The sequence below is a fragment of the Heteronotia binoei genome, chromosome 4, assembly GCF_032191835.1.
Source record: "Heteronotia binoei isolate CCM8104 ecotype False Entrance Well chromosome 4, APGP_CSIRO_Hbin_v1, whole genome shotgun sequence".
NCBI classification, from domain to species: Eukaryota; Metazoa; Chordata; class Lepidosauria; order Squamata; family Gekkonidae; genus Heteronotia; species Heteronotia binoei.
In genome coordinates, this window is record NC_083226.1 from 149120391 (window position 1) to 149139366 (window position 18976).

General features: G+C 44.7%; 1 protein-coding gene across 1 annotated transcript in view; it reads right to left on the reverse strand.

Moving 5' to 3' along the window:
* ITGA1 (integrin subunit alpha 1) overlaps positions 1 to 18976 on the reverse strand; it is a 107890-nt gene that overhangs the window by 25773 nt on the left and 63141 nt on the right. Inside the window, exons 10-17 of the mRNA XM_060236013.1 lie at positions 11393 to 11466; positions 10085 to 10223; positions 8799 to 8941; positions 8159 to 8302; positions 7089 to 7346; positions 6190 to 6320; positions 3833 to 3996; positions 365 to 501 (exon numbers count right to left, since the gene is read on the reverse strand). Of these exons, the coding sequence (XP_060091996.1) occupies positions 365 to 501; positions 3833 to 3996; positions 6190 to 6320; positions 7089 to 7346; positions 8159 to 8302; positions 8799 to 8941; positions 10085 to 10223; positions 11393 to 11466 (1190 nt within the window). The remainder of the gene's footprint in view (positions 1 to 364; positions 502 to 3832; positions 3997 to 6189; positions 6321 to 7088; positions 7347 to 8158; positions 8303 to 8798; positions 8942 to 10084; positions 10224 to 11392; positions 11467 to 18976) is intronic.

Consider the following 18976-nt stretch of genomic DNA (forward strand, 5'->3'; position numbering starts at 1 on the left):
AGAATGACTGGCCCAAGTTTACCCAGCAAACTTCTGTGGCAGAGTTGGAATTTGAACCTGGATCTCTTAGATCCCCAAGTAGACCAAAGAAATAGCCATAGTTGTCAGTCTATGATACCGACAATGAATGAAAGTGCATTTTACAGTGCCCCTTTTAAATGCAGAGGCATGTAGCAGAAGAACATTGAGGTCAAGGACAACCCTTTCCACACTCAGATTAGTATAGGTTCTCTGTAGTAGAGTTATCTGAATATTACTTTTGAATGTAGGGATCCTCTGCAAATCACTATGGCACTAATGCAATACAAGACAAATAAGAATAGCGATGGGAAAATAGGATAGCTGCTTTATATGATTTACTTGCCAACATGTAGAAGGTATGATTAATACATTCTGACCCATTGACTGTGATATTTTTTTGTATCTTCCGTTCTTGAGTTCCTGTGAAAAAACTCCGAGATGACTTCCTTTGAGCATCAAGTGTGAGCCAATACTGGATATCTAGGGAAACAATAGGAAGAATTGGTTACATATGTTTCTTGAAGACAGTCTCTTTCCCTCTCATATTCTTTCTTACTTCTCTGAGCCACTTTTAATATGTTAAAGAAGGCATACCAAAGGAAGTATGAGTGATTACTGAAGCAGAAACAAAATTTGCATCTGACCTTAGGGTTGCCAATAGAGGTATGAAAAACAACATTTTTTTTTTACTGATTCAGGTCAATTGGACCTGGAAAATATTGGTATTCCTAAATATTCTCAAATACTAATATTGGTTTTGTACTGATATTCAGGTAAATATTTGGGAAACCTGAATTTATTCAGCTCCATTATACCCTATAAAAACTGTCCCCATACAATATAATGGAGAAGTGATTTAAACTTTAAAACTGTAAATCCCTGATGAGTTGAGTCCCAGAGTCACTAGTATAAGGTATTTTTCGAGTATTTATTTGGCTTGGTATATACCGAGCACACACCCCTAGTTGCCAACTTTGGCTTGGGAAATGACTGGAGTTGCCCTTGTTGGGGGATGGAAGTGAGCATCCAGAAGACACTGCTGCTCCAAGCAGTGGGCAGGAGGGGCAGACCTTGGGCAGCCAGGAAGCTGTGGAAAGCCACCCTGGCTCTGAATGTCCTCAGCGGCGACTCTCAAGAGCAATGGGTGGAGCTGAGTGAATAGCTTCCACAGGCAACTCTGATTCATCAGAGATGCCAAATGCCTGCTGGAGATGCCATCTGTGCTGCTGACCGAAAGCCCTTTGGATACTGGATAACCTGCCTAATGAAGTCTCTTTTTTTGGAAGTTTGCAATAAAGTACTATTTTTCATACTAAAAAAGAAGAAGGAAATAACTGAAGATTTTAGGGCACTGCCTGGGGAGGATAGAGTTTAGGTAGGAGAGGGAATTGCAGAATTTGATGCCACAGAATCTGGCCTCCAAAGGTGCTATTTCCTCCAGGTGAGCTGATCTCTGTAGACTGGAGATCATTTGTAATTCCAGGAAACCTTCAGGCCTCTTCTGGAGGCTGGGAAACTTTTCTGGCCTGGAAGCAGCAGGACAGAAAGTACAAGTCTATGGCCTACATATCTGTTGAATCTTTAGGGAATATGACCCAGACTTCTGTTTCTATTTGTTGATAAGTGGATCTCCAAATAGTGTTGCTAGGCTCCAGGTGGGGGCTGCATAGGGTTGACAGCTCAAGGTTGGGAAATGCCTAGGGTTGCCAAGTCCAACCCCAGAAATATCTGGGGACTTTGGGGGTGGAGCCAGGAGACTTTGGGGGTGGAGCCAGGAGACACTGGGGTGGAGCTAGGGGGAGGGGGGAAACGGCACTGGGGAGCGTGGCGAGCTGCCCCGCAGCTGCCGCCTCTTCTCCGCTCGCCATGGCTGCTCCTCCGAGATGGGCTCAGCCTGAGCCCATCTCAGAGGAGCAGCCATGGCGAGCAGAGAAGAGGCGGCAGCGGCGCGGCGGCCTCGCCCGCTCCGCCTCTGGGGTGGAAGTGGAGGGGGGGGTGGAGGTGGGCCGGGGGTGTGGCGAGCCACAAGTCCGGGTCCTAGAAGGGCCCGGATTCGCGGCTCACCATGCTCCTGGCCTGCCTCGCCCTCCCCTTCTCTGGTTTTGCCTGCTCCTCCGAGATGGGCTCAGCCTGGGCCCATCTCAGAGGAGCAGCTGCGGTGGGCGGGGAGGGGGCGGCAGCGGCGCCCAGGATCGGGCGGCTCGCCATGCTCCCCACCGCCGTTTCCCCCCTCTCCCCGCTTCCGTTTTTTTGGGGAGCGGGGGAAGAGGGTGGAAATCCTGGGGTCCCCCGCCAGGGCGGGAGGGTTGGGAAGCCTAGAAATGCCTGAACATTTTGGGAGCAGAGCCTGGGAAGAGACGGGTTTGTGGGGGAGGGACCTCAATAGGTTATAATGCCATACAGTTCCACCTTCCTAAGCAACCATTTTCTCCAGGGGAACTGATCTCTGAAACCTGAAAACCAGCTGTAATTCTGGGACATCTCCAGCCACCACTGGAGACTGGCAACCAAAGGCCTGGAGATCTCCTAGATGACAGTTTCCCTGGATAAAATGGTCACTTTGGAGGGTGGACTGTGTTGCATTATACCCCACTGAGATCCCTTCCTTGCCTTATCCAGGCTCTACCCTCAATCTTCAAGAATTTCCCAACTCAGAGTTGCCTATCCTATCTCTCAACAACTACATGGGCAGAGTTTATAATATCACAGTGTTACATCAGGAGGCTTGTGTCAATATTTAGCATTCAATTCTAAGACATAGGAACGTAAGAGAAGCCATGTTGAATCAGGCCAATGGCCCATCCAGTCCAACATTCTGTGTCACACTGTGACCAGAAAACCCCAAGTGCCACCAGGAGGTTCACAAGTAGGGCTAGAAGCCCTTCCACTTTGCGCCCCGCCCCAAGCACCAAGAATACAGAGCATTACTGCCTCAAACAGTTCCAATAATATACTGTGGCTAATAGCCACTGATGGAACTCTACTCCATATTTTTACCCAATCCCCACTTGAAGCTGTCTATGCTTGTAGCTGCCACCACCTCCTGTGGCAGTGAATTCCACATGTTAATCACCCTTTGGGTGAAGAAGTACTTCCTTTTATCTGTTCTAACCCGACTGCTCAGCAATTTAATTGAATGCCCACAAGTTCTTGTATTGTGAGAAAGGGAGAAGAGGACTTCTTTCTCTACTTTCTTTATCCCATGCATAATCTTGTAAACCTCTATCATGTCACCCCGCAGTCAACATTTCTCCAAGCTAAAGAGCCCCAAGCGTTTTAACTTTTCTTCATAGGGAAAGTGTTCCAAACCTTTAATCATTCTAGCTGCCCTTTTCTGGACTTTTTCCAATGCTATAATATCCTTTTTGAGGTGTGGTGACCAGAATTGTACACAGTATTCCAAATGAGACTGCACCATTGATTATACAGGGGCATTATGATACTGGCTGATTTGTTTTCAATTCCCTTCCTAATAACACCCAGCATGGCATTGGCCTTTTTATTGCAATTGTACACTGTCTTGACATTTTCAGTGAATTATCTACCATGACCCAAAGATCTCTCTTTTGGTCAGTCTCTGCCAGTTCACACCCCATCAACTTGTATTTGTAGCTGGGATTTTTGGCCCCAATGTGCATTACTTTGGATTTTGGATCAAGACATTTTGATAGTTTCTATTCAATTTTTCTTCTAATAAAGCAGCTTACCTTCAAATCCACTTGTTTCTAAAGAAGTGCTCTAAAACAAATGCTTTCAGAATGGTAGAAACTTTTCATAGCAAATTTCTATACTTTGTACAGCATCCACTTACCTCTTTCATAAATTGTATCTTCTTTCGATTTCAATCGGACTTCAAAACAAACAGTGCTGTTGATGGACACAATTTTTCTTTGGGTGCCATTGTTTATCTTCTGGATATTAATTGTGCTAGGTGTAAAATTCATGGAAGCATTTATTTCAGCAACATCTCGAGTCCTAATAAGACATACAATGATGGAAAATATTAGAATATACTACTACTATTAATTTAGCATTTTAGCTGGGGTATTCTTGGATGATATTGATTTGTCATCTAACCCTTGCCCAGTCTGGTGTTTGACTGGTGTGTGTGTGTGTGTGTGGGGGGGGGTTGTTTTGGCAGCAGTGTATTGCTGATGGAGTACATCCCAATTGGTCAGCTGGGACTGTTCAGATGCTTGTGATACCACTAGCAACAATAGCATCCTGGTTTGCCATGCTGGGTAAGTGTGGATATTGTTGAGCAGTGGTTCCTGTTCTTTCTGCAAGTGGGCCTCTGAAACTGGACTGGAGGACAGCAGCTCTGCCCCCATGGTCTCAGGCTATGAAGTGATGCAGTATCTTGTCTTTGATGGTGTTTAAAATTTACATGAAACTGCTAGGGAGGTAGTTTGGAGATTTGGGGTACAGGTGGTATCTCTCTCTAGGTTTGCCAACCTCCCCTCCTGAAACTTCATCTTCTGCACCCTCATCTCCACATCTCTGGGGATTTCCCAAATAGGGTTGCCAAGTTCCCAGCTTCCCGCAGCGGGGAACTCTCTCTCACTCATGGAGTGCATGCATGATGTGATGATGTCACCTGGAAGTGACATCATAAAAATGGTGGCGCCCATGCAGGGCTGCTCTAAGCATTTCTGAGAAAACTTTATGGTTTCCCCAGATGCTCTAGCCATGTGGGAGGTTAAAACTCTATGGTACCTATGCACCATAGAGTTTTTACCTCCCAAATAGCTAGAGCATCCAGGAAAAACATAGAGTTTTCCTGGAAACACCTAGAGCAGCCCTGCATGGGTGCCAGCATTTTTATGACATCACTTCTGGGTGATGTCATCATGCCAGCAACATTGGGGGAGGTTCCCCCTGCCAGCCCAATGTGGGCTGGTGGGTTGGGAACCTCCCGGGTGGGAGAACCCCTACCCGGACCTGGGGATTGGCAGCCCTATTCTCAAACCAGATTTGGCAATCCTAGTTCTCTCTCTCTTTCAACTGAAAGGTTGTGAAGACTCTGAATTCATGTCTGAATAAGGGTGGGTAAACTGAAACTTAATCTGGAAAGTACAAAAGTACTTGTGATATAGAGATAGGTATATAGCCTGTATTAGATGGACTTCTATCTTATACAGATCCAGATTCTCAATTTGAATGCTCTCGTGAGACCATTATTGCACATGGATGTGGAGCCAGGAGTAGATTTTACCCACTTTAGGCTGCTTTGCTGGGCGTTCACTTAACTAAAGGAACTCATGACTCAGTTACATTTAAACTAGAACACTACAATGAACTCTTTGTAAGGCCATCTTTGAAAAGTGGCCAGAAAATACAGCTGGTTTACAACATTGTAGCCAGACTGTTAACTGGGGCTACCCACAGGGATTATATTATGCAAGTCATCTTCATTGGCTGCTGGCTTGTTACTGGGCTCAATTTAAAGTATTGGTTTAACTTTTAAAGCTGTAAACTACTTAATGGGGCTTACTCTCAATTATGCATACTTGGGATTGCAGCTTTCAAGGGCTATTTCCTCAGATTTGGGCTTCACATAACATTTGGGAGGGAAGGCAGCATGTTATAGCCTGATCTCATTAGATCTTGGAAGCTAAATAGGTCAGTACCTGGAAGGTAGACCACCAAAGAAGACTGTGCAGAGAAAGAAGAAGGATTGATTTTTCTACCCCACTTTTCTCTACCCTAAGGAGACTCAAAGCAACTTATAATTGCTTTACCTTCCTCTCCCCACAACAGGAACCTCGTGAAGTAGATGGGACTGAGTGAGCTCTGAGAGAACCATGACTGGCCCAAGGTCATCTAGCAGACTTCATGCAGAGGGCTGCGGAATCAAACCCACTTCTCCAGGTTAGAGTTTGCCACTCTTAATAACTATACCACAATGGCAAACAATCTCTGTTTCTCACTTGCTTCGAAAATGGCTGCTTTGGAGAGTGGACTCTATGGCATTGTATCCTGCTGAGCTCCCTCCCTTCTCTAAACCCCACTGACCCCAGGCTCCATCCCCCAAACCTCCAGGTGTTTCCCAACCCACAGCGGGCAACCCTAGCTAAAAATCAATAAGAGTACACAAAACCATGTCTAGATTACATTTCCTAGTGGTCCCTGACAATTTGATTCCTCTTCAAATCTGAGCATACATACCAGAAGAGGGCTGCCCCACCAAGGCCTCCAATGGTGACATCTGTTAGTCCATCACCATTTAAATCCATTTTGCCATGTATAGACTGCCCAAAAAATTTCATCTTTTCCCCATCTCCACCTGGTGCAATACGCTGTGAAAAGTAAAATATCATGACTTCAATCACGAAGGAATCATGTTTTGGAACATACATGTATGAATGCTGACATTCACCAAATATGGGACTTTTACTAATCCGTCAATGAAATCAATTCATCCTCAAACAAAGTGATTTTATATAAGTACTATAAATAAGGTTTCGTGAACAATAGTGTGACACTCTCCCTGGTCAAAGTTATGTTGCCTTTGCTCTGAGGTTGATCTTCCTTTCAGTGGAGGACCTGTAAGACCTCAGACAGAAGAGAGGAGGGGGTTGCAGCACCACCTTGTTCTTCCTCTTTTCTGTATCCCTTATCTTATATTCTGCCTGAGCAAGGATACTTCATCCTCCCTGGCCTGTTGCAGATCCTCCTTAAATAGGCCACTCTTCCAATCCTTTCTGCAGGTTTTCTCCTTCCCCCTACCCTTTCACCCAACCAGAAGTGTCCGTAAGGCCTGTCTCAGCTCCTGCTGGCTCCTTGATTGCTTCCTTTTCTCAGGCTGGGCTTGAGGATATGATTGGCTCCTCCTGGCAAGCTGACTCTAGTACTGCAACCCTGCCCTTCCTGTTCTGGGCACATCCTGGCCCAGCTGCCAGCACGGTATGATTTATCTCAGCCAAGGTGAGCTGCCCCTGCAGGTCTGGGGTAGGTCCTGTCAGAGACAAACAGAATATTCTCAGGTTTCCAATAATACAAAAGTCCCACTGTAACCAGGAATTCCAGTTCTTGTACCTCCAGAACTGCTGAATGTTATGCCCTACCTGTGCATATTCTTTCCTTATGGTGTTTCCATTGCCATGGTAAATATACACAGCTCCTCGATGATCATCTTCTAGAGGAGCCCCTATGACTACATCATTAAACCCATCAAGGTTGAGGTCCAGTACAGGTGCAATTGAGGTCCCAAAACGAGCTCCACAAGGTTCATTCTTCTTGTGATTTGTGCAGCCTTTGTCTCTCAGCACTGAACAGCATGTTTGTTTGGCTGGCTCAAGGCTCATCTGATATTCAAACCTTGTCTGTGAATATAAAAAAAAGTGGGTTTCCATTGATGATATATTACAAACAAGTATCCTTGATCCCCTGATCCCCAGATATGCAATGCAAGCAAAGCATCCTGAGATAGCTTATCTTCATTGATGCCAAACAATCATTTGGACACAAGCCTACTTATCTATTTTTTATCCTGGTCCTATCTGCAGGAAGCTCAAAGTGTGTTTATGGTTCCCCCTTCTTCATTTTACTCTCGCAACAACCCTGTAAGGTAGCTTATGCTGAGAGAGACTGTAACTTGGTCAGGGACATCTGGCTTGCCTTGACCAGGGCCTGGTGAACCAGCTCCCTGTGGAGGTTCGGGTCTTCCTGGATTTGTTGCCATTCCGGAGGGCCTGTAAGATGGAGCTGTTCCGCCGGGCCTATGGCTGAGGCAGACGGACATCCTTATCATCTAAAGCACACACATACCCCGCACTGATTGCTTAAAACTGATACAGCTGAGATTTTTGAACATCTAGATTGGGACAAGTATGCCTAATTGATCTGTCCACACTATCCATGCTGCCTTAATTAATATGAGCTGTGGCGTAATTGTTTTAATTTTAAACTTTTAACTGTTTGAACTGTTTTAATTGTTTTAAATTGTTTTGATTGTTTTATTATGTTGGAAGCCGCCATGAGCCCACTATGGGAAAGGGCGGCCTATAAATCTACAGAAATAAATAAATAAAGGTCACCAACAGGCTTCCATAGCAGAGCAGGCATTTGAAACCAGATCTCCCAGACATTCTAACCGCTTCATAACAGTGGCTCTCACTTACTCTCAATTACTTACCTCATTCCAAGAATACACGTACACCTTGCCTTGTTCTTCTTTTTCAGTCCCCATGTACATAGGGGCACCCACAAGAAGAAGATCAGTAAATGTATCATTGTTGATGTCAACCGTTGTGATCACGTTCCCAAAATAGGATCCGATCTGTAATGTTTACAATGTAGATCACATCACATGTTTGTAAGAGTTATGAAATATGGAATTCAATGTAGTGGTAGTATATTAATGCTACATATCTAACCATAATATAACTGCAATGAAACATAGCAAAATACTACTATATGATGTTAAAAATTTAGGGGGAAGGGTCTGTATGCAAACACTACCATCTGAGAAATTATGACTGCCCTTACAGTTGCACAAATAGTAGGGGGCATGTATACAGTGCTCATGTAGAGGTGCCATTCATGATTGGAGCCCCCATGTGATTCCTGCCAGCTTCTCACAGTTCTATGGTCCAGAATTACAGACCAGGCCCATTTGCAGAATTCAAACAGTGTTGGGGGCTAGTGCAAATCAACTTTGTCCAAGAAACTGAACCCTTTGTGCATGTGGATCATGAGAAGATTGTTACATCAGATATGTGATAAATGTGTTAATGACATTCCAGTGTTGTTTTTATAACCACACATACACTTACTTGTTCTCCACTTAATCGCTGCACTATATCAATATCTTCATCTGCCTTTCTATAAATGATAACTTGACCAGTGTGATTATATCGAGGTTGACCAGCAATATATAGAACATCTCCAGGTACTGAGGCAGAATTTACTTCATACCCTAAATGAACAAATAAATAAATAAATTATAGGATTCATTCACAGGATATTTTGATAACTATTTGTGTTTTATTTTCATTAAAAAAAGCCACGCATAAGGCTTTACATAAATTTTACTTCCATAGGCCAAAATGGATAATTAATCAGTTCTATTGAACTGTATCAAGATAAAGGATGGGCTCATGACCAGCTCATGAGCCAAAATTTGACAAACCAGCTCATGAGCCAAAATTTGGGCCAAACATGGATGGTCCAGAGCCTGGGAACCTATGTTCAGGGAAGGTGCCTTCCCCTAATGTTTACCAGACTTTTGGCTGGTTTGGCTCTTTGAGACCAGCCATTTAAACCACTGCTCAGCTGTTAGGTTTAAATAGCTAGAAGCCATTTAACTCTTCCAGGTCTATCCCTGTCCCCTTTTTCCTGGTCGTGGCAAGCTGTAGCCAGGAGAAAGGGGAAAAAGGGAGTTTGTTCTGGGTAATCCCTCCTGACTCTGGTGAGCTAAAAGGGTCATTGAAAAATAATACCTGTGAACTGTAAAGCAATTAAATTCTATAGTACCAAGCTAAATGGGAGCACTAAATACCAGTATGTGGATTCTAAGATGCTGATCCATTGACATAACATCAGTTCCTCTGATGGAAAGGGAAGGTGATTTTTGCCAATTGATGCTTCCTGTTGCAGACTCCCACTTTGTCCCTACACTATTTCTGGAGGAGGTACACTGACCCAATGGAGCACAGCTGCAGGGGACACAAAAGGCTGCCGTGGGACTGGGGAGACAGGGAAGCTGGGGAGACAGCGTAGCTCTGCTTGTGCTGCTTTTAATCAGAGACCATATTAAAAAAAAAAAATCTTCTGTCATATCTGACAGTGCAGGTGTTTATACCCCCAAATCCAAAGCATTTATCTTCTGCTGCATTTGCAATATGAACCAATGAAGTTGTATTTTACCATTTGTCCATCCATTCTCCCCAGACCAAGAGCAGTTTTCCAAGTTTCCAGCCAGGTAAAGGCTTTTTGAAATATTTGCTTCCTGGAACCTTCTGCATGCAACACAGATGCTATCCCACTGAGCCATGGCCTTTCCCTTGTCATAAGAACAGGATACTGGGCAGAAAAATAAGAACAGAAATATTCCACTCACCTAAATAAGCTGCAAGAGGTGCGTTTCCTTCTGAAGCCTTATAAAATGAGTCATTTCCTGGGGTAAAAGTAGTATCTTTCAGCATGATGACTGTTCCATTCCAGTCGTAGGCTCCAACTGCTCCAAGCATGATCCAGTCCTTACATATCAAGAGAGAATTTCTATGGACACTATATGCAATATGATCTTTGGTCACTATCAGTGCAATCCTAAACATAGTCTTCTAAATCCATTGAAGCCAATTGACTTAGAAGGGTGTAGCTCTGTTTAGGATGGCAGTGTAAATTATGTTTGATCCATAACAGTGTTTCTTAAAGTCAGTATTATAATGTGGTCTTCAATGAAAGCAAGGCTGCTTACAGTACAATCCTAAATCTTGAATCCACTGAAGTCAATAGTTTTAAGAAGGGTGGCCAAACGGTGGCTCTTTCACACATATTGTATAGCTCTTAAAGCACCATCAAGGTCAGTATTGTCTTCTCAGACTGGCAGCGGCTCTCCAAGGTCTCAAGCTGAGGATTTTCACACCTATTTGCCTGGACCCTTTTTTGGAGATGCCAGGGATTGAACCTGGGACCTTCTGCTTACCAAGCAGATGCTCTACCACTGAGCCACTGTCCCTTCCCTAAGGTGTGGGGAGGGGAAGGTGCCTCCATGATGGCTTCAGCATTCCCCAGTGTGTCTGCTGCGGTGAGTGTGCTGGGGAAGGCACCAGGGAGCTCCTGCTGGGCTTTTTCTAAAAAAAAAATAGCAGTTTGGGAGGGGACTGAGATTGTATAAATGGAAGGAGGAAAAGGTTCCATTCCCCCGACCCCACACATGGTGCCACCTTGATCTCAATTGCCTGTCACCATGGCTGGAATGTGCATCTATTTATGTCATTTATACCTCAACTTTCTCAACAAAGTCCACCTGCAGTGGGTTACATTATTCTTCTCTCCCTCCATATTGTCATCACAATAAGATAGTTTAGGCTGAGAGTGTGTGACTTGCCCAAGATCTCCCAGTAAGCTGCCATTGCATATTTGGACCTGGGTCTCCCAGATCCTAGCCCAACACAACCACTACACCCAGCTGGCAGCAGGAAATTAACTTGCAGACCTGCAGACATCACATCTAGTCAATTTCTTTTAGCATTTGCTTGATTCGGTTTTATAGATTGGGGTTTGACTGGCAGAAGTTCAACAGTTACCATTAACAGAGACATTCTTTTCCTAAAACACATAACGTGTCTATTCAAGGCCACTCCATAAACAATAAAGACAACCTTTCATTTTTTTTAAAATAGTCACATTGTGATCAGTTTACCTGGGAATAATGGGCACTGAACCCAGCTTGTGACATTTCCATTTCAAAAGAGGCTGCCAGCTGGTCTTTTGTTGCTGAAAAAGACAAAATGTTTAATAGTTTGACATGTATGGATCTAAATGGTGAAATGACAGCAACAATTTGAAATCAGGCATAAATGTAACATAAATGTGGTATCCTAAGCAGAGTCATATCCATTAAACCTACTTACTAGAAGATGTAACTTTTCATTACAAGGATGTAACTCTTCTACTTAGATTTGTATTCAAAATGTCCTGGCTGGGGGGCAATTGCTAGACATTTTCTATTGACAAAAATGTTGAAATTTGTCCAGCTCCATCAAGTAGCAAATACACTGGAATCTTTGATCTCAATTTGTTCTGCCACATTCCAATAGTTCCAAACAGACACTGAACCCATTATTCTTCTGGCAGCTATGCAGCATTCATTTAAAATGGCTGGCTGCTAGCTTAATAGCAGGGCACATCCAAACTGATACAGACAAAAGTGCCAATGCACACAACTTCCCTGAAGATTTGTATTGGTTTCATCAAATCTCTTTTTGTTTTTCTTGAAAGACATTAGATCAGGGGTGTTAAACATGCAGCCTGGGGGCCAAATCAGGCCCCTGGAGGGCTCCTAGGCCCCTGAGCAAATGTCTGTCCTCTGCTTCCTTCTCCCTCTCTCTTGCTCCCTTCTGCATCACAGCTTGTTTTGCCAGGCTTGCTCAATTGCACAGGAGCTACAGAGCAAAAACTCTATTTTCTCCATTGGCTGAGGCTCCTCCTTTGGGGAGGAAGGGGCGGAAGGAGATCTTGCTTTGCCAGGCTCTCTCAATCACACAGCAAAGCAGAGCCAAGTCTCTCTTCCTTCTATTGGCTGAGTCTCCTCTCCCTCCTGATCCCCTGGGGAAGGAAGGAAAGAGCCAAAGCTTCTATTGCCCAGTTCCCTGGATCCCATGGGAGAAATGCAAAGAAAGCACATTTAAGACTAATGAGCAATGTTAGTCTTGTGCAGAGTCTTATGAGCAAAAATTCTACTTTGTGAGCTACTGGCATTAAAGTTGTGAGCTACTGCATGCATTATTGTGCTCTGGGGCCATTCTTCCCAAGCTAAGACAAAAATGTGTGAACTGGAGGCTAAAAATCTATGAGCTAGCTCATGCTAACTCACCTTAGAGGGAACAGTACTAATGAGTGATAATGTTTTAATCATGTTTTATGTTAAGTTTTAAAGAATTGTGTTTAATTGTGTTTGTCTGTGTCCTTTATAAAGTTTATATCTCTGCTACCTAATCTTAAATAAGAACATATACGGCCCGGTTCAACATGGCCCATCCCGACAAAGTCTCATTTATGTCAGATCTGGCCCTCATAACAAACACGTTTGACACCCCTGCGTTAGATGTTTCACCTGATCTAACTTCATCTTGAAAATTCTCATTAGGGGGAACTCAGTGGCAACCTAAGGATATATGGGGCTCTTCTGCAGATACCAGCAAAACCTCATTTTCCTTCCTTGGATGTTTTACCCTTCCAAATCAGCTTTGAAATTTTGCTTTAGAGAAAATTCAGTGGGCACTGTAAAAATTCTTGGTGGAGACAGAGATCCCTGAGTCAAATGACAGCACTAGGAATGTGTACAAACCAGTTTGTAATTAATTTTGACCAGTTCATTCATGGCAGGTCAGCCAGCATGATTTTCCCATGAATTGTCATGCAGTTTGTATGCGCTTATGAATGAATACATCTCAAGACAGACTGTCTTTGCTCAAACAAAATGTTTTCAGAGGAGGAAGAGGAAGAAGAAGTAGTAGTTGAGTTTATACCCCACCCTTCACTTGGAGTCTCAGAGTGGTTTATAATCTCTTTTCCCTTCCCCTTCCCACAAAAGACACCCTGTAAGGTAGGTTGGGCTGAGAGAGCTCTTGAGAGAACAGCTCAGAGAATTTATGACTGGCCCAAGTTTCACACCAGCAGCTGCATGTGGAGCAGTGGGGAATCAAATCCAGTTCTCCCAGATTAGAGTCCATGTTTGAACATATGAAGCTGCCTTATACTGAATCAGACCCTCGGTCCATCAAAGTCAGTATTGTCTTCTCAGACTGGCAGCGGCTCTCCAGGGTCTCAAGCGGAGGTTTTTCACACCTATTTGCCTGGACCCTTTTTTGGAGATGCCAGGGATTGAACCTGGGACCTTCTGCTTCCCAAGCAGATGCTCTACCACTGAGCCACCGTCCCTGCCCCCTGTTTCTACTCTGTTGTCAGATTCAAACTAGTCATGTCAGTTTCAAGAACCCCCTCCCCCCCTTTGATGGCCTTTCTTGCACAGAGCTTGCCAAATCCCATCACCCTTGCTTGGAATTGTGATTCTGTACTTTTGAGATCAGTCCTTTTAAACTTGCAATGCCTGTGGCACTGGTTCTGCTGGGCACTCTGTGATTGCACTGATACTGCTGGGCACTCTGTACATTGTACTGGTTCTGCTGGGCTTGCAAAAATCTTCCCCACTTGGATTGTGATTGGGCAGGCATTGCCACAGTGGCCCTGGGTTCTGCTGGGCACTAGTACATTGCACTAGTTCTGCTGGGTTTACAACCCAACCTTACTTCAGACCAACACAACTGCTCACCTGAATCTATCTTCATGGGAGGCTCCACATTTAGAGGTAATTTGCCATTGCCTGCCTCTGCTTTGTGACTTCCTTGATGGTTTCCCATCCAAATACTAACCAGGGCCAACCCTTCTTAGCTTCCAGGATCCGACAAGATTGGGCTATCCAGGCTAACCAGGTATGGGCACAAAATTGTATTTCAAGACTCTATGACATTCATATATACAGATGGAAAGGAAGTGTTGCATGGTTGCCTGGGCAACATGCTACCCCCCTCCCCACCATGCCTGCCCTAAAATTTCCAAGGGACAATGCAAGAATGTACATTAAAAAAAAAAAAAAACACCCAAAACCCACCATGAACATTTTTAAGCATTTGAAATGCCACTTGTAATTGGTGATCCAATTATGATTCAAGCTACAGGGAGATCACTTATAAGTAAAAAATGATTAAATATGTTTCTAGTTTAAATGCAGAAAGAAATGATTAAATATAGGGCTTAGATAAAAATATTTTCCATTTGTAATTTTAGGCTGCTGAGTGAAAGAGTATTAAATTGTACCAAATTACAAGCTTTCAGCCACTGTTCAAAATCTGGTATCTTGACTTCTGTTCAAAAATTAGCACGTACCCCCGAATTAAAGAGTATAATTTTCTGAAATGGAAATGCCTTCTTTATGCAATCCACTCTGCCTGGTGTTACTTTTGTCTCTTATATCCAAAGCAAAAACTGAAATCAAATGAGTGCAGAACTTTAGAGCCTTCAAGACTTGAAATAATGCCATTTTGTGTGTGATATTATCCAGAAGCCAGGTTTAATATTAATATGAAAACATCTTTATCTTCCATGCCTGAACAATGGAAGTGATCCAGTACATACGTATGGAGGGGTGGTAAGTGCTGAGCCATAGGTTTTGCTGATAGCCCTTTTCATGGCAGCCATCCACACCACTGAAGAGGCAAGCCATGTATTAGTGTAAAAAGAAGCTCCCCTTTTTTTGACAACATGAGTAGCAACCATGGAAATGGCAAAAGAAAGCTGTTGTGCCTCCCCCCCCCGCTTTTGCTCTGATAACAAATGCAGCCCAAAAGTAAAAGCAAAAAACAAATACTTTTCACAAGCCAAGAAGGAATATATGTAACCCTCAATGGATACAGGCTGCAAGACTGAGAAGGGATTAGTCCAAACGTTGTTTCTTATCAGTCCAATAACTCTAAGGTGATATCCAGTGATTTGTTTGCAATGAAATGCTAGTTCATATGTTTTCAGACATGATTTCTTGCACACACAGTCTCTTTTGACATTGAGGCAAATTATCTCTTATAAGCAAGCTCAATCTTATTACCTAGGGAAGACTGAGATGCTTGTGTATGAAGTATACACAGATGTTTTCCCTTTTAGGGAATTCAGTCATTTGCAAATTGCTCTGATTCCTGCCTTGGTTGCATTTTTTTTCAATATCAATAGCTCATTAAATATTGCAGAGGAAACAGAATTTGCAATCTAAGGACAGAGCAAGTGGGGTTGCAAAAGAGAAACAAGGTCTGGCTGGTAGCTGAAACAGCTCAAGCCCACGATAGACCACAAAGTCTGGAAAGAGAAAGACATCAAGATCAAATTACACATCATTTCAGAGAGCCATGTTGAATTTTTCCAACATTACAAAAACCCCAACAGCTGCAAAGGGCCCAAATTGGATTGGGTCCACAGTGTTGGGGAAGGAGTAGTCCAACTTTTCCTGCAGCAATTTCCTTCCCAAGAGATAATTGTCCTCCCCCTAAGCTATTAACTGCGATAGGGAAGAAAGACTGGTATTGTGTGACTGATTACAACTGGCAGGCTGTGTATGTACAAAGGCTTTGCATTGCAAGAATAGTGCCAAGAAGAAAGATTTAACCTCCCCAGTGCCTTGATTTCAATCAACACTGTTTCCCCCAGCATAGTTTTTCGTGTTTAATTGTGGCAGTTCTATTGCTGATGGTTTGAGGTCTATCCCCCCTGCCCGGGTTGCCAGGTCTCACTCAGGAAATATCTGGGGGCTTTGGGGGTTGAGCCAGGAGACTTTGGGGGTGGAGCCGGAAGGCTTTCCCATTCCCTAAATAAATATATAAAAATACAGCAGTGCAGTTCCCCTGAATACAGTCTTCATTTCCTCATCCTCTTTTTTTGCCTACCCTGGCAGCTGCACTTCCACTAAACAAAAGTGAAATTTGCCAAACCCCCACAATTCCCCTTGTCAGACTCTGGAATAGGGTTGCCAAGTCCAACCCCAGAAATATCTGGGGACTTTGGGGGTGGAGCCGGGAGACTTTGGGGGTGGAGCCAGGAGACACTGGGGTGGAGCTAGGGGGAGGGGGGGAAAACGGCACCGGGGAGCGTGGCGAGCTGCCCCGTCTTGGAGCGGGCGACGCCGCTACGCAGCTGTGGCCTCTTCTCCGCTTGCCGTGGCTGCTCCTCCGAGATGGGCTCAGCCTGAGCCCATCTCGGAGGAGCAGCCACAGCGCGCGGAGAAGAGGCAGCAGCAGCGCGGCGGCCTCGCCCGCTCCGCCTCTGGGGTGGAATTGGAGGGGGGTGGAGGCGGGCCGGGGGCGTGGTGAGCCGCGAGTCCTAGAAGGTCCCGGATTCACGGCTCACCATGCTCCTGGCCTGCCTCCGCCCTCCCCTGGTTTTGCCTGCGCTGCTGCCGCCTCTTGGCTGCTCCTCCGAGATGGGCTCAGCCTGGGCCCATCTCGGAGGAGCAGCTGCGGTGGGCGGGGAGGGGGTGGCAGTGGTGCAGCAGCCTCGCCTGCTCTGGGATGGGGTGGCTCGCCATGCTCCCCGGCGCCATTTCCCCCCTCCTCCCTCTTCCATTTTTTTGGGGAGCGGGGGAAGAGGGTGGAAATCCTGGGGTCCCCCGCCAGGGCGGGAGGGTTGGGAAGCCTACTCTGGAAGCATTTTCAAGCATGGCTTTTTAAAGGGACATGCACATACACTCACAAAGCAGCCAAAATAACCAATTTGCAAGCCCGCACTTTTCTAATCTCACTGGGGCAATTTACTCAGGGGAGTTTCTGAATGTAACAATCCACTGTATTTCAACCAGCTTTTTCACACAGGATCAAGAAAGGAGAGCAGCCTAGGAGATGCGATCCCATAATTAAGTTCTAGCTAACTCTTTCCTATCAATTTTACTATAGAAATGACTGACCCGAAGCAAATGCAAAACAGAGGGACTCTGCTCTCTGCCTGCTCACCCTGTCCCCTGCTTTCCTACTCTTGAGATTTAAAGGCACACATATGTTCCAAAACACAAACAATTGCAAGCATCTTCTAAGCCTGCTGAGATTTAAAGGCACATGGGGGCTGTTGGGGTGGGGCTTTCCCCTGCTGGCCAGCCAGCTGGAGGCAGGGAGGAGTCTGCAAAACTGGGGGATCCCCCTCTGGGACCTGGGGACTGGCAAGCCTACCTCCCCCCCACAAACTTGATTTAATTTAATTGGCTGGGATCCATCAGAGCATTTCTGCAGACACAAGGAATTTTTTCACTCCTCCCTCCCACTGTAGCCCAAAATGTCTTCCCAAATGCTGCTCCTGGTTGACGGGGCACTCCAAAGAACAGTGACTAAGGGTATTAGTGGCAAGAAAGTTCCTGCTGATTGGCACTAGGGGAGGGGTCCTGGAATGGAGGATCCCCCAGGCGGAGGTCTGGGAATCCTAAAACCAGGCCTCATTTTGGGCAGGAGCTCACAGGAGCAGAGCTCTGGAACCTCTAAATTTTATTGTGCTCTTTCTTTCTTATCCGCACCCCCCCCTCCAAAAGAAATATTTGCTTCTGTGCTCCATTGTTCAACCCCCCCTGTGAGAATTTTGCTGAACTCAAAGATCTGACAAACTTTCTAACATTTTCCCCCACAAAATGGGAAAATAAAAACATATAAAGCAGACAGATGGAAATCTTCATCATGCCACTGTGGCCACATAGGAGAAAATAATTTAAAAAGTATTAAAAAGTAAGGTTTTATTATGACAATTATAATTCAAGAAACATTGTAAGGTGATATAATTTAATACACCTTCCGGTGATGTCAGGGGTATGTGGCATATGCAAATGAGCTATGTAAATAAGTTGTGCTAATGAGCTTCGGCACCTCTTTTTCTATGAATTGACCCCTGCCTAAAACCACCTCTGAAAGCCCCTTGGGGGGTTTGCCATAAGACAGCGGCAGCTTGACACACAAACACACACACACATCCCTGGACTGAGTCACAAACAAGTTCTGAGAGCTTCGTGTTTCTGAGGCATACAGGCACCCAGTTCAGACTGGTAATATAACACTTGGGGGAAAAGAACTTAAATCTTCCATTTGTGCTATTTTCATATGCTGAAACTGGCCTAGGAAGCCACTATTAGCCCCTTTGTGGCTACATGTTCACTGATACTGCTGTATGTCAGTGTTCCTGATGGAGCAAACGGAAGCTTCTTGATGGCTTTTTCAGGCTGGGAAAACCCCACAGCAATGAAGGTCAAATCCCCTTCTCCTCACACATACATTATAGTCCCAGTACCCATGTATGGAGCTTCCAGAACATGCTATTACCCAGCCTGGGGATGTACCTGGGAAGAATGTAATGTGTAGTTAGACTTTGAAAAGTGGCTAGTACCATCACACCCTACTTGCCAGCTTCCCTGAGACCAAGCTGCTGGCTATCATTGTTGGACAGAATGCCAAGCTAGATATGGAAGGACCCTCACAAGAGCCAAATGTGGCAATCTCCCACAGGTTTCAGCCTATACATGATTATGGCTCAGGAATCCTAGTGCCTCTGGCCAACTTTTGCATCCCACATGCTCTAATGACTGTAAACAGACAAAGTCACTGGCACAAATCCCAAGGATGTTCAATTATTCTTGCCTGTTATAGATATTGTGAAGTAGAACAAAAGATTAGAAAATAATAGTAGCTAATGTCCATAACATGCATATATTCCT